At 37.6% G+C, this 24554-nt stretch overlaps 1 protein-coding gene across 1 annotated transcript in view; it reads right to left on the minus strand.

Annotated features, from left to right (window-relative positions):
* itgbl1 (integrin subunit beta like 1) overlaps positions 1-24554 on the minus strand; it is a 71371-nt gene that overhangs the window by 22388 nt on the left and 24429 nt on the right. Inside the window, exons 3-7 of the mRNA XM_015385983.1 lie at positions 22238-22384; positions 18596-18718; positions 16845-16985; positions 8967-9107; positions 8659-8805 (exon numbers count right to left, since the gene is read on the minus strand). Of these exons, the coding sequence (XP_015241469.1) occupies positions 8659-8805; positions 8967-9107; positions 16845-16985; positions 18596-18718; positions 22238-22384 (699 nt within the window). The remainder of the gene's footprint in view (positions 1-8658; positions 8806-8966; positions 9108-16844; positions 16986-18595; positions 18719-22237; positions 22385-24554) is intronic.

Consider the following 24554-nt stretch of genomic DNA (forward strand, 5'->3'; position numbering starts at 1 on the left):
TAAGACTCAAACTCACTGCGGATCCAGACATTTGAATTGAGAAAGCTTCCTGGAGAGGTCGCGAAACGTCTTCAAATCTTGAAAACCAAGTCCAGTGGATATTTTTTGAATTTTTACGGAATGACTATGACCTGGATGATTGAGAACCTTTATCAGTTTAAGGACAAAGGAAACTCATTTGAGGACCAGAATGTTCACATTTTGGACAAAGAAGAGTAGTGGGTTAAATTAAAAGGAGCATGGAGAAGCTATTTACATTAAGAGAGGAAAACCAACCTTAAACGAACCTGTTAAGTCAGGCCAATAACGACCCTGTTACCGGTTAATTTGCATGCCAACAATGACCTTAATGACTCCCCATTAGTGAGGGGTGGACCTGTTTTAAGTTCAATTTGCATGTTTTATAAGCCCTAACAAGGCTTTTGTTGGGCTACTCTATAAAGCCTTGAGATCACGCTACTCCAGACAATTTGAATAGAGAAAGCTTCCTGGATGGTAAGCAAAACATCTTCAAACTCGGAAAGCAAAAGTCCAGTGGTTTGCTTTTAATTTTTGGGGGGAATTTGAATTACATGAAAATACTTTGAAAAATGATACAATGTGTACAAGGAATATTCTCAGGGAAACATCCTTTATAGCCATGTATAACCTGCACAAATAAAAAAAGAAAATGGTGCAAAACGATTATATAAATCAGCCAAGAAAAATAAGAATACAATTAAGTAGCCAACAGAGGACATTCAACAAATTACAATTTGTCTCCATCAAATAAAATTCCTACTTTTTTAAATAATCTCAAAATACTTCCAGAACTTAATTTGCATGGCTTTATCTTCTAATGACCTGGTGTGTGAAATTTGTGGTATCAAATAGTGCAAGAGACAAATTGAGCTACTTGACTGACAACAGCCTCTAATGTGTTGGCTGTATGTATTACTGAGACTTTCTATGACCACACATTTTAAACATACACATATATGCAGATATAATATGGCCGTCCCTCTTCCACTATATACCACATACTGCCATCTGCTCTGAGGACTCAGTTACCTTAGTAACCATTGATGTCATAACACCCTCGTCTTATCAATTATCAGAGCAGTCAACAATCCACTAACATCACAACGTGTGCTTATGTTTGTTTTCTTTGCCATGCTGCCTTTAGAGTACACCCTGATAACTGTGAGACATTGAAGGATTTACATTTAAGACAATTTCTATGAAACTGGAAAGAATTTTAAATGAATTCAAAAAGGGAAATTCATCTCTCTAACACTGACCACAGAAAAAAAATCATATTAAAAATAAAGCTTTGTGGATTGTCTTAGAGTGTAGAATTTCAACAGTTAAACCAAGCTTTTTTTAACTGATCACAGTTTATAAACCATCTACAGTAATACCATATTCTTATACTCACCCTCAAAGACAATTGACAGTTACACTAAAATACACATGTTCCCCTTAAGCTGATCCACATTTAGTTTATCAGCTTAAAGTGGAAAATGTTCCCCTTTAATTTCAGCAGTTCCTTGTACCAGTAATCATTCCCTTTCTGGTTCTTTAAGTCATTTCCTGTTCCTCCCATTCTTCTTTAACCCATTTTGTGTCACATTATTTATCTCATTATTGTTTCTCTTTGAAACCGGTTTTGTATCTCTTTTGTTTTGTTAGATGATTGAACAATTGAAAATAACATTTTACAAACAATTTGCACGCTGTTATTGCATAGACATCAACTCATGACAGTTTAGTTTCAATTTAGATGTGCAATTTGTTTTTTAAAGCTAACTCTGAAAGTGGCATGGTTCTAGGAAGCTGGTAAATGCATTTTTGAAAACTGTTGATGAATTGGTATTTTCTGTTATTTTCTTTTTTTTTTTTATTTAGCATATCTCACTTTGGCATTTTAGGCATAACTTATATGGTGTGCTAGAGCACATGTAGGCCTGCTGACCTGGCATGGATGGCCTAGCCCTGAGGCAAGGCCCACCAGCAGCTGTGCTCCCCTGTTTGGCCTGCCTCTGCTCCCGGCTATACTGGTGGCCCAGATTAGGAATAGCACAGCGGTTTTCAGGACTTGAGTAGGTAAAGGTGGATATCATGGGTCCTGAGGCTGGGATCACCTCCCTGAGCCTGCTCCTTGCTTTGTGCCTGCTGTCCTGGCTTGAAAGGGCTTCCAACAATAGGCTAGCTTTACTTGGCTGACCTGGTGTCTCACAGACTTCTTTTATTATTTTTTTCATATCAACAGGCCCCCCCAAAAAAGTTAGCATAAATAAAACAAAACTAACGAGTCTTAGTACTATTTTTAAAATTAAAGGAGTAAAAGCAGAGATAATTGCAAAAAAATGTAAGGAATAGAATTAAAAAGTTATCTAAAAAATAATTATTCCAGTAGTGTAGATAGCCAAAATTTCCTCTCTAAGTAAGGTAACAAAGTATTTGTACTTTGTTACTTGACAACTCTGTTCAGCTCAGTGTCCACAGGTGGGAGGCACTACTAGGAGACAGGCCTTAATACGGTAGATAAAAACTGGTTTACACTGAGCTACTATGACTGACTTGATAGAGTCTGGAAACACCGTGGAGAGCAATCTGCTGCCTGGAACATCCTTCAATGTGACAGTGGGTCAGTAATAGTGTGGGGTGGCATTTCTTTTGAGGGCCACACAGCCCTCCATGTGCTCGCCAGAGGTAGCATGACTTCTACTGGGACCAAGATTAGATCCGTAGACCCCTTGTGAGACCATATGTTGGTGTGATTGGCCCTGGGTTCCTCCTAATGCAGGACAATGCTAGACCTCATGTGTCTGGAGTGTGTCAGCAGTTCCTGCAAGATGAAGCTATGGACTGGCCCGCCCATTACCCAGACCTGAATGCGATTGAGCACTTAAAGGACATCATGTCTCAATCCATCCACCAACATCCCATTGCACCACAGACTATCCAGGAGTTGGTGGACGCTTTAGTCCAGGTCTAGGAGGATATCCCTTAGGTGACCATCTGCCACATTAACGGGAGCATGCCGAGGCATTGTAGGGAGTTCATACAGGCACATTCAGTGTGTGTGCATAATAAATGGGGGCATTCCCAAAGTTATCTCCCAATCTGTACATTGCCTTAAGAGCGTGTAAGAACCTGGATTTCCTGCACCAAGAAGCGACCAAAAGTAGAGGCAATTTGATGGTCGCTATACCCCTGGAGGTAGTTACTACCTCCTCAGCATGTCAGAGTTCTACATATGCTTCTAATGAGCTACATTTGACCCAGGAGTGTTGAAAAAGATATAATTAAGATACTTGAACTTTTAAGATACGGTGAACTTTTTGAGAAATATAGAGGGGCCAAGATCAAAGCTAAGCCAAAAGTAGCAAGCTTCCTAGAAATGTAGTAAAGTGAAAGTTCTAAGTACCCCCCCTAAAAATTACTAAAAGATCCTCAAAAATTTTACTTAAGTACAGTAACCAAGTAATTGTACTCCGCTACTCTCCACCACTGACTGAAAGCTATCTCATAAGGAACGTGATTAAATTAGGTTTCAACGCCTAATTAAACAAAATCTAATCTGATAAATATCAGAAACACTAATTCATGATTAGGACAATCGAAACATTTTATAAACCAAATGACTTTCACTTCAGTTGGTAGACAACTTTCAATCCATGTGAGGAAAGCTCATCAGCTGTGAGGAGCTTTCCTTTAGCCTTTTTTTCTGTTATTATGTTTTGTTCCTGCATTTTGAAAGAAAGCATAACATCCATGCGACACTTGCATGTATGATGTGGCACAAACTAATTAACTGGCTAGTTTTCTAAATCCAATCATTAGGGATCTCCAATGGATGATGTGTATCTTGTAAACAACACAGAAACAAAGTCAAGCAATTCTGGCATTACTATGTTCAGGTCAAATATAAGCAACTTCAAACACAGCAAGGAATCCTGGATCCCGGAGGAACCAGAGATAGAAATGTTGTAAGCAGGTGTTTCCTTGAGGAAATACCACAGTATAAAGAATGTGCTATCCACAAGAATCTTGTCTCAATCTCCCAGGAAGAAAGGCTCTGAAGCTGCTGCCTCAGATTTCAAGGCTTTTCCGCTTAAGCTGCCATCTGTACCAGCTGCATTCATCCATGCCTAAATGATTTTCAACGTCTGTCTCCTTTGCTTTCCCTCTTTTTCACTATGTGTTGGACTCTCCTAAACTGCTCCCTGGCTCTGTGTCCCTTTTCAGTGTTTTCACAACCTCTTAAATCCTAGCAATAAAGGGCTATTTGACCTAGAATGGTGGACATATTCAAGCAATAAACCAGAGCTAAAAGACATATACTGTACAGTATGTACTAGAACTTCCATTATAGTGTCTCAGGAAGGCATATCTTAATATCTCCAGTAACAGGTTCTTCCATGTTTCATAATTATATATTTCTAACTAATACAAACTGCTAAAATGTTTAACTGGAGATCAGATTTTGTAAATTAATGAGACAGGAGTTTGAATTGCAATGGTAAATTGACAAAATGTTTTTAACATAAATTACTTAAAAGCTATTTGAAGATTGTGGTTAATATGGGAATGCACAGTACTGAGTAATTGGACTGAGAAGAAAGCATTTGTTTTTGTTTTTTTCCCACATAGTAATTGGAAGTTCCGCTTTGTTGCAACATTTGCAGATAATTTAGGGTTACCACTAAAGGAATTAAAAGTTAATTAACTCTCCCAGCAAAAGTTTATCTTTTTTTGTTTCATAATGTAAGTGCATGGTGAGTCCTCAGCTTTGTTGTGGTGTGAGTTTAAAGCTTTCAAAATTATTTCATACAAAATGTCAATAAGTAGCTCATATATTAAAATAACACTAGAATGGTCCTATTTTAAGCTTGCACTTATTGCCGTAGATCCAATGCTGTCCCATGGCGGGGTTTACTTTATAATAGAGTTATCGCCATGGTAGCAGCCAGGTCCTGCATGGTTTCAGGTTCCTGATTTAATCAGCAGCTATGAGTGTGAGGGATATCTATGCCTGCTATGAAAACAAACAACACACAAAAGTGCACATGTCGTCCCTTTAGATTTGGAACAAAGCAGTTGGTGAAAAGCAGCAGAGTCCCTACTGACCTCCCCCACAGTGAAATAAAACATAAAATCAATGCCTTGCGTTATCCACCGGGCAAACCCAGAAGCGATGTGTCTGGGCAGGTTAAGTCCTTGTGGTGTGGCCCACCTGTACATTTAATTAGGTTGAATCGGTAACTCATCAGGATTTATCAAGTTCTCTTTGTAATTGCTGAACCTGTCAAGTTTTCAGCACTGAACTACAAAGATGTTCACAGACAACATCAGCAGAGCAACAGTACAGATAAATTACATTTCACTGACTGATTCTGCTCCTTCAAGTAAAAATAAATGTACAAGAAACACATCAGAGGACAGCCATAATGCTGCGCTCCAATTTATTTGTTCGATCAACAAAAAAACTGAGCAGAAAGTTTGGTGCCAACAATAAAGCAACTAGCGTGCACCAGAAATAGTATCAATTTAGCAAACAACCTGCTCTCAGACAGAACAGTGGCAGACATTACACCTTGTTATATATAACTAAAAGGCTCTCTCTTGGCTTTATATCTTAACATTTAAATCATGGCTACTGCTGAAAACATTTGACCTTTTCCAGATTTTTTAAACACAATTCATGTTTTGAAGAATCTGCATTAGAATATAAGCATACAGTGGTTAAACAAATAAGAAAAGTCGATTATCATTAGTTATTGCCAAGGATACTTTTAGTTAAGCAGTAATTAGATAAATCCTTTTCATGAATGATATGATTTTCTTATTTGCAACCTCTTTCAGATTGTCATAGTAGATAAAGTAGCGAGGAGAAATTAGTCGGTGAAAAGTTTTTTTTTATTTTTTTTTATAAATATTAAATTGCCAAGATGGTTTAAAGTTCAGTGCTGTTTCAAGTAAGCTGATAATTAATAGAGTAATGGAGCCATGCTTCATAACAGACCAGTACATAAAACACAGGTCCATTTCACAAAACATGTTTAACAAACTGAAAATTAAATCTTCAACTCTAAAAAGATCTAGCCAAAGGTTGGAAACTCTGAGTTTTTTTCAATTTCACAATGGCTGCAGCATGTCAGTTCAATCAACTCTAAGTAGGTCCACTTAGAGTTAAACATGTACATAACAAGTATGAAAAGTTATTATCAGTGGAGCACCGATTCGACAAGTCACAATGACATGAGGCAACAGGAAGTGCCAGTTTCACCCCACTGGAAGTAGAGATTTTAAAGCAGAATTAAAAACAAAAATGGAATATGTGTTTAAAAAAACAGAGCAACAGCGCTCATCAGTCTGAGTCATCAGATACAAAGGAGAGGGATATGGCTTTAGAGAAGATTATTACTTGAGTTAATGTGTAATTTTACATGTATGGCAGGCCTCTTTGACATTTAATAAAAGCACTCTCCTCTCTGTTGTTCCATTTGTAGATGACTATAATAGGATACCTCCTGATCAAACTAACATTCCCAATCTGACCTGAAACAATAAATGTTTTAAATTACATTTTTGCCAGGAGAAAGGGAATTTCAGAAAGTAAAGAGACAAAATTGTACTAGTAGGAATTAAGCTTTATATATCTAGGAATGTTAACACATTTTAAGCGGTCATTTTCACATTACCAACTTGACTGAATATATATTTCTGATACATGAAATACATTTCTTTTTAATCAAAGTAATAGAAATGATGACCAGTAACAATAGAAATATAGGAATCTGAAATTCATTTTTAGACATCCAAAAGGTTTACTTTAGATTTGACAAATGTCATTTTGTTTGAAATGTTCATTTTGAAATGGAAAACATTTATAAATGATATGATATGAAGAAATACATATAGAGTCAAACTAATACGTATCAAAATGGCCTGCAATAGCCTGTTGTAACCACAATAACATTATGATGTACACTAGTTACATGAATAGTAGTGGGACAAGTTATTTAAGTTGAATTAAATGTCAGCAGGTTAAGATGAAATGCAAAAACCTTCTTCTAACAGGAAGGACTTGTTCATCATCTCATGTGGTTCCTCCTCATTTTGATTTAATCTGCCATTGCACGGTAAATACTAAGTGGCTTTTTGCAGCTGCTTTGGATGTTATCATCCCATTAAATGGCCATTATTAGCGGTTATCAGTCCCATAGAATGGCCAGATTACTTAAGTTGTTATCACCGAATTAATCCCAATCCTAACCCTCAAGTAATTCATTTTTTCCCCCACGGAATTACTTAATCTATTTATGTGTCATATGAAAATAATTTCTTTAGTTCCGCATGTTGCTCTTATTAGACTAATCCAAAACAAATAAATCTCATATCGTGTCACTGAGTTGTTTTTCATCACCACATCAAATCCATGTGATTGAACCATCTGGAATTAACTCGCTTAAAACGCAGAATTAATCCTTTAAATTAGGTAAACTGTAAATAAAGTTGATTAAAAACTATGAAGTAGGTAAAGAGTAAAAATACTTCCAGTTTTAGACATCCGAAGCGGCTGTTATCAATTATAAGCTGCATATTATCAGCCATGAGAAACTTATTAGACAGGGAGGGGAGGCACAGCCGAAGCCATTCTATAGTGTTGTTTGACAGTGCAGTTATTTTCCACAATATCGTTATCACACATTAATGTGCTCTCACCAATATCAAGTTCTGTTTAACACCTGTTAAAGAAGTCTGTGTGCTGCAGATGTGAGGACTGATAAGTTTGTGGATGCATGGATTGTGAGGTGAAACGGTAGTGCTCATAAAGATACCTTTCCAATACCTTTCCTTATGAAAATTTAATTATCTCTTTATTGGCTATAAGAAGGTTGGGGACTGGGTCAGACTTAATTAAGGAAAACCTGCTCCCTCCCAGGTTAGCTCTGGGGAACAATTTACTTCGGTAACACAAACAGAGGTTGAGGAAACTCTTTGTGAAACAGAAAACTCTGAGTTTCCCTAATTTCCCTGTGAAACTGGTCCCATCTCACTGGCAGGACGCTATGGCTTTGTTTGAAATAGCTGTCATATAGTATTGTTTTTCACCATTAATCTATTTAGCTATAAAAACAAACAAACATGGTAATAGCATCATTGGTCCAAGTGAACGTTTTTGTTTCAAGTAAACCAGTTTCAAACAGTCTGAAGCTTGGGGGAACGTTTAAAATACAAATGCAGCAATACATACTTGTTTTCAGTTCAATCAAAGCCAAAGTAAATCTAATTAAAATATGTCTAGAATAACACGCTATTGAACACACATAAGATTTAAGCATTTTTTTTTCTTTAGAACTTTGTAAAATACTAACGAACCAAAAAGTTAAGTAATAGGCAATTTTTAAGTAAATAGCTATAAAATCGAAGCATGCTGATTTGAAATGACAAAAGGTGGGGGCTAGAAATTAAAGTAAAAAACTGGCCTCTGGTGAATTGAGCTTTAGCACAAGCAAAAATGCTGCATATATGGAAAAACGCATCACAATAATGAAGCCTTTTTAAGGCAGCCAAAGCAGATGTAACATACTGTAAATTCTATGTTTTATGCTGTGTGGTTTAAGCACAGTAAATCCAACAGAAGATACTTTGTAGAAGAATGAATACCTCGTCCATTGCAAGGCAGGGTTGATGTTCCTCTGCATTTTTTCAGACTGCTGTCCAAAGACAGTGAGCAGCTAAGTGGATGCTCACATTTCTTCCCTGTCCATCCCTCTTTGCAATCACACGTGCCACAGTTACACTGACCATGACCTGCCCAGAGAGCAGAGGGAAAAATGAAGGTGGACAAGAAGAAACCAGATATGATTTAAGAAGAAAAGACATCATAAAACCTCAACTTTTTAAAGTGATATGAGAAATTTATGGGACTTTGCTGTTACACTGCAGTATTATTATGACAGCAGCGTTCTGACCTGAGCAGAAGTCATCTGTGTATCGGTCATATGTTGATTGGCAGTTCCTCTCATCGCATTCACAGGTGTCTCCATGAATATCACCCCAGTCGCCAGAGGGATCTACATCATGGCAGGTACATTCCCCGCATACACAAGTCCCTAATTTAAAGAAAAAAAATTAAAAAATAAGCATCCCATCCGTTACATGTTTCTCCACAGAACATTATTCCCATGACGGGTCTTTTGAGGATTTTGTGACAATTACATTAAAGACAAAGTTTTACATTTCGTTCCAGTCAACAATGTTATTCTTTTTGGTGTGGTGGTGCAGGGGTAGAACATGTGAGCTTTTTCCTCAGTTTTTGACATCCGGGATCAGAGTCAAGATCTTTGTTGCATTCTCCCCTCTCTCTCCAGCCCATTCAAAATAAAGGCAACTATAGCCACATAAAAGAATCATCATCATCATTATACCTTCATTAGATCTAATTTCTAAAAACATTTTTTGAAATAAAATGATAAACCAACACTAGAGAATTAATAAATGAGAGGAAAATTGACATAGTTTCCTGTTTATGTACTAAAATATCTCAAGGTATATTTGTATTCCCGACACATCTCTTTTAGAGAGTGATATTATAGCTTTGAACATTGGTTTTTCATCACTTGTGATCAGCAAGTGGTCATGTGCACGACCACAAAAATACCTAATTTAAGGTTATCAATTTGACAGGTTGTAGTACAACTGTTTTTACCTGCTTTTATCTGCAGTTTGCCTTCAATGGCGTGTCAAATGGGTTTTCGGTCAACCGTTTGGGCTTTCTTTAGGCCCTCAAATCTTTATGAGGTGCATCAAGGCAGTCTTGATCCCTTTGTGCTGGTCTGAGGTTAATATTCTACCATATCTAGATGACTGGCTCATCTCTGCCTAAAGATTGAGCGATGTCAAGGGTCCTGGCCTATGTCAAAGCTCTTGAGATAGTGGTGAACAGTCAGAAGAGTTCCCTGATCCCAGTCAAGCATCAGTCTTTATCAGCATGATAAAGATTTGGTGGCCATGTTGGCTCGGCTGACTACAGAAAGGATGGATAGAATCTACCCCATGCTCCAGTCTTTTCAGGTGGGAGAGGTACTCCTAGTCTGCCAATGGTTGAGATTGCTGGGGATGCGGACTCAGCTTTAACTCTTCTGCGGCTGTTTCATATATGCCCCTTACAGTGGTGGTTCAGTAGCCTCCACATGGAGCAGCAGAACAGGGTGCTAGTAACTCTAAACTGTGCAGTGCTCCAGAGTGCATCTGCAGCACGGAGTTCCCTTTACTTTGGTTCCTGCAAGACGCGAGGCCTGTGAGGGTCTGGTTCTTGTTGCTCATCAGTCTGCTGGACAGAGAGCCATGGCGACTCCAAGTCAAAGCAGACCTACTGTTCCATTTGGAGGGGAAGATTTGACATCCATCTCTGGGCCATCTTCTCCTAACACCGCTGAAGGGTCCTGGCGGCCATAACAAATCTGGTGCTCTTCATTAAGTGGATAATGCCAGCACCAGAGCTCCCTCTACAGTAAAAAATTTTTGCCTATTGCTATCAAATGTTTTGAGTGCGATGGTTGAATCAGTTTAATGTTCCTACATGTGGTATTAAGGTACCTTATGGGCCTATTGGAGGTTTGACTGGCAGCAATACCCTTGAAAATGCAATCGGCAGCCATTTCGGCCCGGCAAGATGGTATTGAGGGTGGACAGGTCGGGACACACAGTTTGGTGTTGAAGTTCCTCCGTAGTGCAATGAGGCTGTACCCTCGTATTTGTTACCATCAAATTACAATAGTTAAAAAATGTTAATTTCACATGAAAAAAAGCAAAACAAAGAAAAAAACAAAGGAGAAGTGATTCATTTTATTTTACATATTTTTTTTATGTATCCAAAGTTAGGAACATCTTACTGTAGGACACACAGTCCCAACAAAATAAAGTGAGCCCCACTTCAATTAAGTGCAAACTGAAAAAACTGTTGTTTGTCTTAGGGAGCCAGCAGATTGTTCTTATTAATAGGTAGTAAAAGGTCATTTGATGAGTGTTCTTTCTAAAAGACTTTCAACATTGGTTTGCTAGAATAATTCCATCATACAAACAAGGCAAATATATATTTATACATTATAAAAAGAAATAAAAAATTGTCTTTCTGCTGTTATATTCATTTATTTTGTATAGTGACAATAACATTATTTTGATTTTCTTCAGTTTTTTCATCGTTTACTTTATCTTTATACTTTCCTCTTTTTATTTGTTTAACATCTTAGCCTAGGCATTAGCAAAGCAGCAGCTGGTGGAAACCCATTTCCTCTTATCAGGGGAGACAGAGCAAAGGGAACCCCAGGGGAGAAGGCCAGCTGGCAGGCCTGAGGGGCTGAGGCTGCCGCACGTCTACCCTATGGCTCAGCATTCAGTCTTCCTCGTCCTTTTATAACCCTGCAGTCCTGGATTAATAGACCTATGAATTATCTGTCTGCCATCCATGTTTTATTTATTTAGATAAACAGAAAGAGTGGCATTTGCATTCCTAACCTCTATCACTCTTTAGAAGACTGATGAATGAACTGCATAGAGTTATTAAAAATACCTGTATCCAAATCATAACCTTATCATCCTGGCATTAACCCACTTGCATCTATAAAAAAACAACAACATTAAAATGAACAAACAAAAACATTTGAGCAGCTGTCAGCATAGATGTGATGAAGACAAGACAGTGTTATGTTAGTAGCCTTTGGCAGTTAGCATCTGGTGTGTTCTATGCTGTCTACTGGGAAGACTAGGTAAGCCAAATCAGAGGATGTTTGATGCTTTGATGAGATAAAAGAGATTTATCTGCAGCATTCTGTCGGATAATCAAGCCATTTATCCAGGAGTGTCAGATTAGATGAAAAGAAGACATTTAGCATCTCACACAGAATCAAACACTTCACATCCCTGGATCTATACGAGATAATCATATCAAATCATCCCTTAATTATATGATCCTTCCTCCTAATTTATTGGTTATAATCAGTGAGAATTGTTTCACAGTCCTTTAAGTTTTGAATAATGCAGAGGAAATGGCTGCAAGGTTTCTATAATTGAGAACAACTATATTATAATCAGAAGAGACCTCCACACTTTGATTTTCTTAGTAAAAACTACGTAAAGCAGGGTCACAGTATGGAGTTTCTTATGATAAGAATGACTGTTTTGTTTCAGTTTTTCATTTACTTACATATTCTATGCGCATCTTTCCCGTAGACAGCTGGAGATAAGCACCAGCACCCCTCACGACCCCGCTTGGGATAAGTGTGACAGAAAATGTATGGATGGATTCTATGAACAACCTTTATACAAAGTACCTGCACATTTAAGTGCTATTATTATTTTTATTGTTGTTGTTCATATTAATTATTTATTTAGTTATTTATTTTTACAACTATAGTTGCATGGTCCTGAGGCCTGTACCACTACTGGGTTAGCCAGACAACTTCAGCTCTAACCCTGACTGTCTGGCACCACAAAGCTGTATTCATTCTTAACGAGTGTTAGGATTATTTTTATTATGCATATGTGTGCTTGTTAAGCCCAAAGATTACCTGCCTGTTAAGTGTCAAGACTAATGTTTTCCAAACAGTTTATGAAATTAGGACAGTTCTTCTGTTGGGACAAATAGTAATCATTCTTGTTATGTAAGCATAAACTTTTGGGAATGGAATGGGAGCATTGTCATAAAACCCTGTGAATTACCTTGATATAGCTGGAGCCAGTGAGGTCTCCACCTTTACAAACATGACATCATGATATAAGATAGGATGATGCAGCAGGGTGTGACCCTGGAAAAGTATAATTTTTTAACCGTTATTCAAGGCTGCTACTGACTCTCTGACAAGCGAGCCCAATGCTCTATTGTATCCATGCAATCCCTCTGGTCTGAGTAAGATTACCATTCTGTAAAAGCCATTATGTTTTTAAATCATTTAATACATAAACATTATAAAGTGCTTTCTTAAGCGCTTGTTTCGAGTGATCTCATCTCAGGAAATTCTTTCTTCACTGAAGACCTGATTTAATTCAGAGAAAAAGATGAACTTAAACAAAAAAACATCACAATAAAAAAGATGATAGCTTGAATTCAGTCTTTAATGCTATCTTAAACACGTTTGGCTTTGTTCAAAATGTGAATACTCCCACACATTCCTAACTTCATACTTTGGACCTTGTGCAAATGAATGAATATGAATGAATGAATGACAGTACAGTATTTCATCACAACTCGTCCTCTCTCACCAATTCTTAATAACCTCCAAGATCAACTATTCCCCTAAAAGAAGATTTCAACTGAGTTGTTACACAGCTCAAAAATCAGGATCTTTTCACTTATCACTTATTGTATTAATATGATGCAAGAAGTTGTGGTTGTGTTTTCAACTTTATTGTAGCCCATACGTTTTGGAATTAGGAAGTCCAACTAACCACATAAATTACATTTTTGTGTTTTATTTTAATCTATATATCCAAGTCGTCTTGACTAAAGAAGGGTACAAGAATTTTATCTGTATAGTGATTGGGATGCATGACTGTGAAAAATGACACTGATGTGTAACTTGCCCAATTATGCAGTAAGCAAACTTTTGCCATGCTATTTGCCACCTCTTTCATGCTGTCACTGTGTTTGGCTTTTCCTTGGAAGCTTTGTTTTCCTCTTTGTATTTCAGTAAGATGAGATTTCTTTCCTCACAGGAGAAATATGGCACTCTCCCTTCTCCCTTATGATGATTGGTCTGCTACCTTGATCCTCCCACTTTATACGTTAAAAAATTCACGATTAGTAAAAGCTGGATTTAGTTAGAGGTACCGCTAATCCTTATTGTTGTGGATTGGTTAATTTGAATAACCTGGAATTATTCACACTAGGTGACTTTGCGTAATGGTATGGGCCTCTGTTCTCTGAAATATTTATTTTTTCACCTGTTTCCATGTTTTTTATTTAATTTCCTATTTCATTTTGCATAGGGTGACCTAATCCTGCTATTGTTTAGCAAGTGTTTAGCAAGTATTGAAATAGAGTTGCAATTTCTTTTTTGTTCATTTTCAGCTCCATTGTAATTAATTTTTTTTTTTTTTTTTGTTCGAGTCCATAATATGATGTTTTTGCCCTCTGCCCACAAAATGAGCACAAGCCAGACTTTGACATCTGCTTGATTTTAAAAGCTCTAGGAAATGAACACGTAAGCTTTAAATTGGGTTACAGAGCAAATAGAATCTCTCTATCTTGATTCAATTAGACCACACAATTAAAATCATATGCATCAGTTTGGGGAAAAAAAGCCACCCAAACATATACACATCATGCAGAGAGCCAAATAGATTTTTTATGACAATTGTTGTTGGTAACATGTTTTTAGCAATAATATTTACACTTTTCTGAATATCAAATAATTTGCTTTATCTCTTGATTTACATTGTGTTTTAAAACATATATGCAGACTAAAGTGTGTAAACAATAGAATCAATTAACAAAACTCAAGAAAATAACAGAAGATAAAACATTTCAGTCAAAAAGGAGTATTCATGAGAACATCAAAGCCTGTTTAAACAGACACATCCCTTATTTGCTTTTAAAACAGACTTGTTTGTTGATTGGCTCGAAGAGGGCTGGTCTTAAAGTGTAGGTAACATGACCTTAATGGCCGGTCACTCTAGCATTAGGCTTAGTCCTCAGAACATCCAACATATGTTGACTGTGTTACTTTAAAGGTATTGTGGAGGATTTTCGTCTTTTTAAAACACCTCTCCACTTTAAAAAAAAACATCCGTCCTTACCCCTAAATTCCTCATCCACTATATAGAGAGGGGACTATATAGTGGACTTTATAGTGAACTAAGTTAACTTACCATCCGGACAGAGGATCACTGCTTTTTGCTCCCTGTTGGTAACGTAACTCCTCCTCCACTGCATGGTGCCTGCGCCTTCTTTTTTTATAAGTCACCACTGTTAGGTAGTGACAGTCTACGGCGAGTGTGACAGAAAATCCCATAAAGCTTTGCAAGGAGAGCTCTCCGGGCAAAGCATTCCGGGATACATCTGCATCTTCTGAGGCCTTTCTTTTCTTCTCATACTCTTCATAGACACTTTTTCTCTTACAACCCTTGGCCATTTTTAAAGAACCACGGTGAGAAAGGTGCGCTTCAATGACTGTCTGAAACCGTAGCTCACCACAGATATACGCTTGAAAGTGTGCATGCGCAGAAAAAAGTAGCTGACGGGATGAGCATGTAGGACAGCATTTACATAAACATATCACGAGAATGGTTTTAAGGGATGTATCTGTGATATGTTTAGGAGGACCACTTATTTAGATAATCCACCCGGAAATAAAAGATTTTATACCGTTAAGGAACGGTCACCCAAACAAACACTTTTACTGAAGAAATGTATTTCTTTCTCTCAGTCACTTTTACAACCTTTGGTTGTGAGTAAATGTAATATTTTGACTCTAGTGTGTAATTTATAATCTATCCTTTGTGAAACAAAGTTAGATGATCCTTATATAAGGCAAAAAAGATGTTCAAAACATGGATTGATGTACAATGGAAAAATTAACATTCTGAACATAAAATTGGTGCATTTGTTAAATGTTGTTCTAATTTAAATAATTTAGGATGTTTAAAGATTTAGAACTGTTTTGCATTGTTCTATTTAACTTTCACAATTGAATAAATATTTTCTACATGATTCAAATGTTCATTTAGACATACAACTTAACTTGTAAAACTTTTTGCAATACAGTTATTTCTGAATATATATGATCTGAATTTCCCAAAGCCATTTTACTGGGAAAACAAACATCTACACCACAGATAAGGTCATTTTAGTACATTTCATTGCTCTTTTTTTTCCTCTGACTCCTCTGCACTTAAAAAAGGCAGCTCTGTGATGGGATCCCCATGTAGACTCATTTCATCCAACCATTTAGCAAGCCCTCAGTCAGACCACTGTAATTAATTCTAGAGAAATTCACTGAAATCCCACAGGGACACTTCAGTTAACATAAAAGAGATGGTCCTCTGATTGCCTGCTCGCCATGCTCTGATGATTCACAGAACATGATTCTTTTTAAGGGAGTCTGGCACCTGGGTTGTCTTTAGTTCTGTATTTTTTCTGACTGCTTTAACAGTTAGAGTTAGTCAAACTAAAAGAAAAGCCATGACCCAGTATTTTCTTGTTACATATGCCAACAGAAACAGCCAGGAAACATTAAACACAGGCCACAGACCCTACTTTTTAAACTGTTTACATTAACCTGTAGTTGTTTAATTCATTACAAGAGACTGCTTCATGTCACAGGCCTGATTAATTATTATTTAATAGCTGTCTTAATTATGATATTATTATGATGGTAAAGATGATTATGATTTTTACAAATAATTTTTTTATAACCTGGAGAAAAATGGGCATACAGTAGTCCAAGTGACTTTTATCCCTCAGATGATTAAAAGAGACAAGAAATTAAAGTGTGGCTATGCTGAATGTATATTTCTTTTCTTTTCTGTTTCTTTTTACTAAGTAAAACAAATACAATGGTCAGTACTGTGATGCTGTTTATTCTAATAGCTCTGAAGCATATCCAACACTCAGTATTCAATTTTTTATGATTTTGGTAAACCATTAGCTTTGCATGTTAAGATTCTGGTGGCAAAAGTTAAAGGAATTTACAATTCTTCAATGTATGAAAATGTTGTCATCATATAAAGATATATTTAAGTTAAATAATGTATGATCTTCCATACTAGTAGTTATGTATTTTTCCAGCTAATAAAATAATTTTTTGCTAAGCTTCGGAATCATATACCAACAGTGAAGAGGTAAAACATACCTCTGTTGCTGCAGATTTTGCCGTCAGGAGAGGTGCATTTCCGCTTGCTTTCCCAAGGACTGATGTCACACTGGAACTCACATTTGTCTCCATGCCAACCAGCAGCACAGTAACAGTTACCACAGTAACACTGGCCATGGCCTGGGAGGACATGGAAGAACTCATAAGCTGTCATGTAGAAGACTGACAGATACATTTCAACATTTAAACAATCTTCAGCTATATCACTCCTGATTATATTTTTTCAGCTGTGAAACCACAAGTATTGCAATTACTATTAAGATGATAAAAATCACTCAGTTTAAAAAAAAAATTGTTTAGAAATATGGCTTGCATTTGCATCTGCTGAAAATCTGTTAACAACAATTACCTTCATGATAATTAGAAAATAATTGCAGTACAATATAGGACAATCTAGGCAAATCACAATCTTTAAATGATTAGAATCTAGCCTCTTTGAAAGAAAGGCAAGGATAAAGTGTAAGGGTCTCTGGGGTGTGTCTGTTTTTCTGGTATGGTTCTTGTCACAAAGAGGATCTTTGCTGGTAGATGGGCCAAGCCGTGTTGCTGCACACGTGAGAAAAATTCTTAATAAAGATGACTAACATGTTTATAAGGAGGTGAAGGATCATCTGTCTTGGTTGGATGATTACCAATGATGGTATTCCAGCCTAAGACTTAAACCAGGAATATCTTTCTCAAAATGTATCTTCTTGTGAACCTCTCTTAATGTGGACTTTTTTATTGTTCCACCAGTGAACTCTTCCATGAAGATCATCTCCGATCTTCATTGAAAAGGTCTTACCTGTGTGCCGCAGTTCCCAGTATGCATCTCTTGCCTGCCTGCTCTCCAACACAACATCTCTTGCAAGTAATGTACTCGGATCTCACTAAGATTTTCCTGGACCTCTGGGGTATAGTCTGCAAAGCCTGCTGAATCAAGCCCCCACAGATCCATGCTACTGTACCTCCCCCTCATCTCTCAAGTAAGGAAACCAATCAGCCATCAGTTGTCATCGATCAACTACTTCCTGATCAGTCAGCATTATCCCCTCAGATCAACGAGATGACTTCCTGCAGCTCTACGATCCCAGATTTTTTTTGCTTTTGTAAATAAAATGTTAAAACCCACTGGTTCTCTGTGTGATCCTGCATGATGGTCAAAAAAACTAACTACAAACCAACATGATAGAAAGCTTTCGTAAAAACAACAATATGACCCTATTTAGATATTCATCCTATCAAACTTGAAGGTAGCATAATATTTGTCTACTGAAGTGCTATGAGCTCGTTAAGTTGTAAAAGTCTGTCATATTAATTTCCAGTGAAAGACACTGTAGATTCCAATGTGACAAAATATGACAAAGTTCAACTGTACCATTGCAAGGAAATGCATTGTGCTCCATTTGTTCTATTACTCATAATAGATGCATATAAACGTGGAGCCTATTATAATTTCACACCTGACACATTAATTCTAAACATCCAAAAGCTAACTGTTCATCTCAAATTAGTTGTCAAGTTCTACATTATCTTGTTACCGGTGGTGCAGAGGTACAGGAACAAATGTTATCCACCAAATAAATAAAAATGCAGAATTACTGTAGTACAATTACTGCAACTCTCTGCACAATCTGTAGCCTGTCATGTCTTATCTTCAAATGTTAAACATCCTTTATTTCTCAACTCTTTACTGAAGTCTTACTAGAAAGAGTTGGAGGTAAAAAAGAGCAACTGTGAGCATAATCTACCTCCACAAACCTCTCCCGTGTCCTCATCCAGGCATTCACTGTCGTCACATTCACAGAAGCGTCCGGTCACTAAACCCTTCTCGTTGTTATTGTCACACATGCAGCTCCCACAGTGACAGGTCCCTGTAAAAAAATAAATTCTTACACAGATTTATTGTTAATTGTCAAGATTCCAGGTTTACTTGCTTCCAAATAGTCAAATCTGAGCAAAAAAATTTGATGCAGAACACAAAGTGGTTAAAGAATTCAGCTGGTTAACAGTTGTGTACTCAAAGAAGTATTTTTGCACCAGGTACCAACAGGTTTAAGCCACTGCTTTACAACCAAAAGTGGTGATGTGTTTTTGCGTGTGTGCTGGAGCTTTTTGGATTAGTTGTTACAAAAGCAGAAGGCTAAAAAAGCACATGATGTGAATACATTTGCATTTCTACATATCGAATAGGCCACATTTTGTATGATACATGCTTTGATGCACTCTTGTACACATACCACATGGATACGGACAGAGCCATGGAGAGTTGTTTATCCCTCATTTAGCTGGAAACACTGCAAACACATGGAGAGGCTGAGCCCAGATGGGCAACTGCCTAAGTGCTGAGACCAATGATTGACCCAACATTATCCATGGCATTGAGACATGGACAATACAGATGGACATTATGAATAAAATATTCATAGACATGATATTAGAGGCTAAATTAATAAAATGTTGCATTCTTCAGGTTTTTTTCAAAGATATTACTTAGATATTGGATGCTTAAACATTAGGTTTACACAGCAAGAAAAATATCTTCGCAACAAGATTTTGGAACCATTAATTAACACAAGCTGATTTACGAACAATCTAGTATTAATCTATAACCCTAATAAAAATTTGTTTGACGATGCAGAGGATCATATGAGATGATACACCACCATACATAAATAAAGATATATCTGGGTTTGGTAAAATTGATTTACCATGAAATACTATTGAAATCTGGCATACACTGTACTGCACCATAAATTTGTGGATATTTAAACTATGCCCATCTTTAATGACTTGGATCAGTGGCAAAAATGAAATCTGATTAAGGGTTCCGTAAAAATATGTTGTGTTTTATGGAATAAAGGAAACTGCAGTTGTTCAGTTATTAAATATGGCTTATTAAAAAGGTTATTATCATGGCTTATGGCTAAGAACCAGAAAGTGCCCAATACCAAATTTCTTAAGCCGATGTCGATACTGATTATTTTCACATCAGCCCAGCCAATCAATTGTATGAGCTGTCGTTTTTTGGCTTTCGCTTTCTCTGTTTATATGATAAAAACTAGAAAAGCAGTCAGATAGTGCAGACCTCCAACAATTAGCATTTTTTACCGACATATTGTGACTTCCATCTTAAGTTAATCTGTATTTACGGAATCTTTCAAAATCGTCCTTGATCTGAATGGTGATCCGGATCCTTATCATCACCGAAATGGAATAATTTGTTGTCGGTCACAATTCTCTAAACATTTCGGCTACATCCATCCATAACTTTGTTTGTTATTTCGAAAATAGACAAAGAAATTAACCAGGGCCAATGAAAACATTATCTCCTTGGTGGAGCGCTAATTAATTACCTTTTTTTTTATTAATTGATTAAGAAGTAGTAGGTATTAAAAAAGTTCCTTAAAGAGGATTTTATTCAGAATTTAAACCAGCTGAAGGTAAAACTGTGCAACTTGAGAAGTTACGGATAGAGTATATTGAAGAAATAATTACAGCGCTGAGTGTACTGCTCTCATAGCTAATGGCATGTTTGAGTCTCTATGCTTTATAAGTTAAAAAAAGAATCAATGACTAGTTAATTAAACTTATTATTAATCGATTGTTATTTGGGAATGATTTCAATAATAGATTAATGACAATTCTAATCTATTGTATCAGCCCTAATTGGCCGATACTGATAACAAGAACAAAGTGAAAAAATTGGCCAAATAATAACGATTGGCCAATGTATCAGTCTATCTTCGCTAAGAACACACCAAGTGTGAGCAGTGTGTAGGTTGGATGGCAGGCATTAAGGATTGCCCGCTACACATGGACAATAATGACAACAGTCTTCTGATGTAAAGTTTGCTAACGTTAAATAATGTGATACAGCTTCTCAAACGTATTTGTGTTTTAGCTTTTTAATATAGAGGGCAAGCCAGAAAGAGACTTATTAAAAGTTGTTCTGCAACAGTGCTCTGCAAAGGTATGTCATGTGACATGTTTTATTTTTCTCTCTGATAAACTAACACAGAGTAGTGGAAGAAAAAAAATCGGAGATTGTTTTATACTTTACTTTAAGGAGCCTAGGCGGAAGTTCAACTGAAGAAACTGATTGCTCGCCTACACCTACGACACATCTAATCATCTTTGAACCACGCCTCCAAGAAAGCCAATCGGCATCCAAAGTTCATCTTAAAAGGCCTCCGATCCGCAACTCGTCTGCTACCGAGTGCGCAGGCGGTGGTTGCGCTGTGTGACTTTATTCAGATGACCCCGTTTCAACCCACCTCCAGCCCCTCCTCCTCCATCGTAGCAAAAATTTCATCAGAGTGTCATTCCTCCCGGGCTTACTGCATTCCATGCCTCCTTTCAACCAGTCTGGCAGAAGACCATGTTGAGCCTCGTTCTGCCAGAGGTTTCTTCTAAATGGGGAGCTTTTCCTCTCCACTGTCGCTTCATGCTTGCTCATCATGGACAGGTTCTCTCAACCTGTGTTATCCAACTGGACTTCCATCTTCCAGGTCCCTGAGTGAAGCTCTAGTATCAGCTCAAGCAATCCACTGGATCTCCCCATAAAGCTCAGCATACTGTCTCACTAACCAGCAGTCTACAGACTGACCAAATACATCTATCTCCATTCCACCACCAGTTTCAGGTCTTGGGGGGAAACAGCCCTGTTCTTTACTCCTGTCCATGCATATTTATCAAAATTCAGCACTATGTTTCCTGCCGAGGTCTGAGCGCCAAAGACCAAGTAATTGTATCAATACATTTCTTCTAATTGTCTTTTCTCTTCATGTGAGTTTTTCAGATTGAAATACATAAATGTCGTGTTGCATACTTTTCTGACTTTGCACGTCTATGTAGAGAACAGTTAAACTTTTGTTTTTCACAGAATACCATCTTTTTTCAGTGGGGGTACTGTGTTCAAGCTGATGTTCACTGTTTGTTTTCTGCATAAATAATTCTTACTTTTGATCTCAGTAATGATGTGTTAAATTCAGTATTTTTCCATCTTTTGATGCTGGACTGAATAATGCTCCTGGATATGTACACAGCTAAGGATAATATTTTGTAACCCAATCATGCTTTTACTGTAAATTTTCCACTGGTATCCATGGCCTGGTGAGTTTCCTGGTCTTAATAATTTTGTTGGACAAATTTGACCAAGAAACCTTTGAGGCCTTGACAAAACTGCTGTAATAATGCTTAAGATAACATGAATCAAAGTTCTTGGCTGTTCCCAGTACGCCATAAGATTCTATTTATTTTAGGTGTATGTATTAGTTCTTTTGTGATTCACTAATTATGCACCACTATTTGCATGCTAGCAAGTCACTAGTTTTTGCAGCTATCTAAACCTTGCTTTTTAAGATCTGTGTTCTGATGTATGGTTGCAGTACCTCTGTTGGAGCAGACGACCCCCTGTTGGTTTTTGCACAGCTCCCGGCTCTTCTTGCTTGATAGGCTACATTCCTCCTGAAACTGGCAAGCTTCTCCAAACCAGCCTTCGTCACACTCACACATCCCACAGTCACAGTAGCCACGGTCTAGAGGGAAACATAACACACCACTTGCTGTTTATAAGCATGCAGGTTATCAGTGCTCCAAATCAAAACCTTTTTTTTTCTTATAGTGTATTTAATCATTGCATTTAAGTTGATTGGGATAGGTTTGTACAATAAAGTTATTGTGGCAATCCAGCTTTTTATGTACATACTATTAAGTAAATAGATTTTAAACATGAGCTTCTATGTTCCCCTCATCTTTGACATGTCATCATCTCACATGAATTCATTCATAAGAACACTGTTCTGTGTTCAGAGTAGATACCCAAACTGACTGGCATCATCATTTCTCATTATTCTGATGGCCAGGCTGAGCAACATGAATCGAAAGGAGAAACCTTTTGATGCAAATGATAGCTGTCAACACGTTGTTATGAATCTTACCCTCATTGCCTTTAGCAGTGAGAGGCCTTGCATGTCATGCTCAATACTTCTCCGTTCATCATGAGTCGTTCATCATGTAAATGTGGCATCATTTTCAAGGGCTATCCATCAGTCATTAGGAACATGGAGGTCCTCCCATCTCTCCTCATTATGGAAACATCTCTGGAGACTGTGGCGACTCGTTTAAGAAAAATTTAGTTTTGAAAACAAGGAAGATTTAACACTTATAAAGAATTCTAGGAATATTTTGAACCTTTATCAAATTATGAAAAATTATACTCATGAAAAACAAATATTTACAGTGGGAGAGTGCAATAAGACTCAAATTCAGCTCACTGCTAAAACTTTATTGTTAGAGGTTTTAATAATTTGCAGTATCAAACTAGAGATCGTAGTTAAAATTTTTTATCTTATAATGCATTCATATTTTTTTTCTGTCTTGCAAAATATCCATCCATCCATTTACTTCCGCTTTATCCGGGACTGGGTCGTGGAGGCAGCAGTCTAAGCAGAGATGCCCAGACTTCCCGATCCACACACACCTTCTCCAGCTGCGCTGGGGAGACCCCGAGGCGACACCAGGCTAGCTCAGAGACATAGTCCCTCCAGCGTGTCCTGGGCCTCCCAATAAGACATGCCTGGAACCTTGAATCTGAGGTTCTGAGTTCAAGCCCCAGTCCCACAGACTGCCACTCTGTCCCTGAGCAAAGACCCTTAACCCCACAATGCTCCCCAGGCACCACACCATGGCAGCCCACTGATCCCCAAGGGGATAAATGCAGAACGCAATGGTAATGAACATAGGTGAGGGTGGGAACGTAGATCAATCCGTAAACTGAGAGCTTTACCTCCAACTCAGCTCCCTCTTCACACCGACAGTCTAATACAGCAACCGCATCACTGTCAATGTCGCATCGATCCATCTAGCAATATCACTCTCCATCGTTTTGCCTAACATTTGCCTAACGTTTTGCCTTACAAAAACTAACATTTGTGGAACATCAGGCCCCGCCATGTCTTTTCATTGTGCGTAGGATAGACTCCCATTCTAAACACAGCATCTGTTATAGGATCGTGAGTCCAGGCTTATATTACTATCTGAGTTACTTATGCTATTTTTTCACTGTCTTCTTTTTTTAATCACTTTGTTTATTCTTTAAGGATCAAATCACAATCCATAAATACATTTTCAAGAGGTTAGATTACTTTTAACCAAATCTTTCTGTCAGAGGCTCAGAGAATTGGACCCAGAATTGAGACGAGCCAGACAGTGATAACTTCAAAGGAGTTTATTCACTGGATACACTGGATACGCTCGAGGTCGTGGACTCAGATCAGTTCCTTCTGAAGCTCAAAAGGGGAACGACAATGAGCTGAAAGTCAACAACCTGGAAAAATTCAGTCTGTGCTCAGAAGTAGGAGTGAAGTCCAGAGGAGCTGAGCACCCCAGCTTGAAACTGAGCCTGTACCAGAGATCCAGGAGGGAAGAGGAGCAGTGATCAGCAGCAGCCAGCGCACACAGAGAAAACCAGGGATCCAGAAGGTATAATAACAGGTGAAATCCAGAGAAACAGAACAGGCAAAACAGAGCAGAACAAGAGCGGCCAAAAGTCAGAAGTCCAGGGGCAGAAACAGGTCAATATCAGGCAGAACAAACACATACAGAGAAAGGCTAGAATTAGACTCGCTGGAAGCTTGAATAATCTGGCACCACGGGCCGGGAACTGGTGGCATAAATAGCAGAAGAAACAGGTGGATCTGATAAGAG

The sequence above is a fragment of the Cyprinodon variegatus genome, unplaced genomic scaffold (genome assembly GCF_000732505.1).
Source record: "Cyprinodon variegatus isolate N-32 unplaced genomic scaffold, C_variegatus-1.0 Scaffold353, whole genome shotgun sequence".
In the NCBI taxonomy this organism is placed as follows: Eukaryota; Metazoa; Chordata; class Actinopteri; order Cyprinodontiformes; family Cyprinodontidae; genus Cyprinodon; species Cyprinodon variegatus.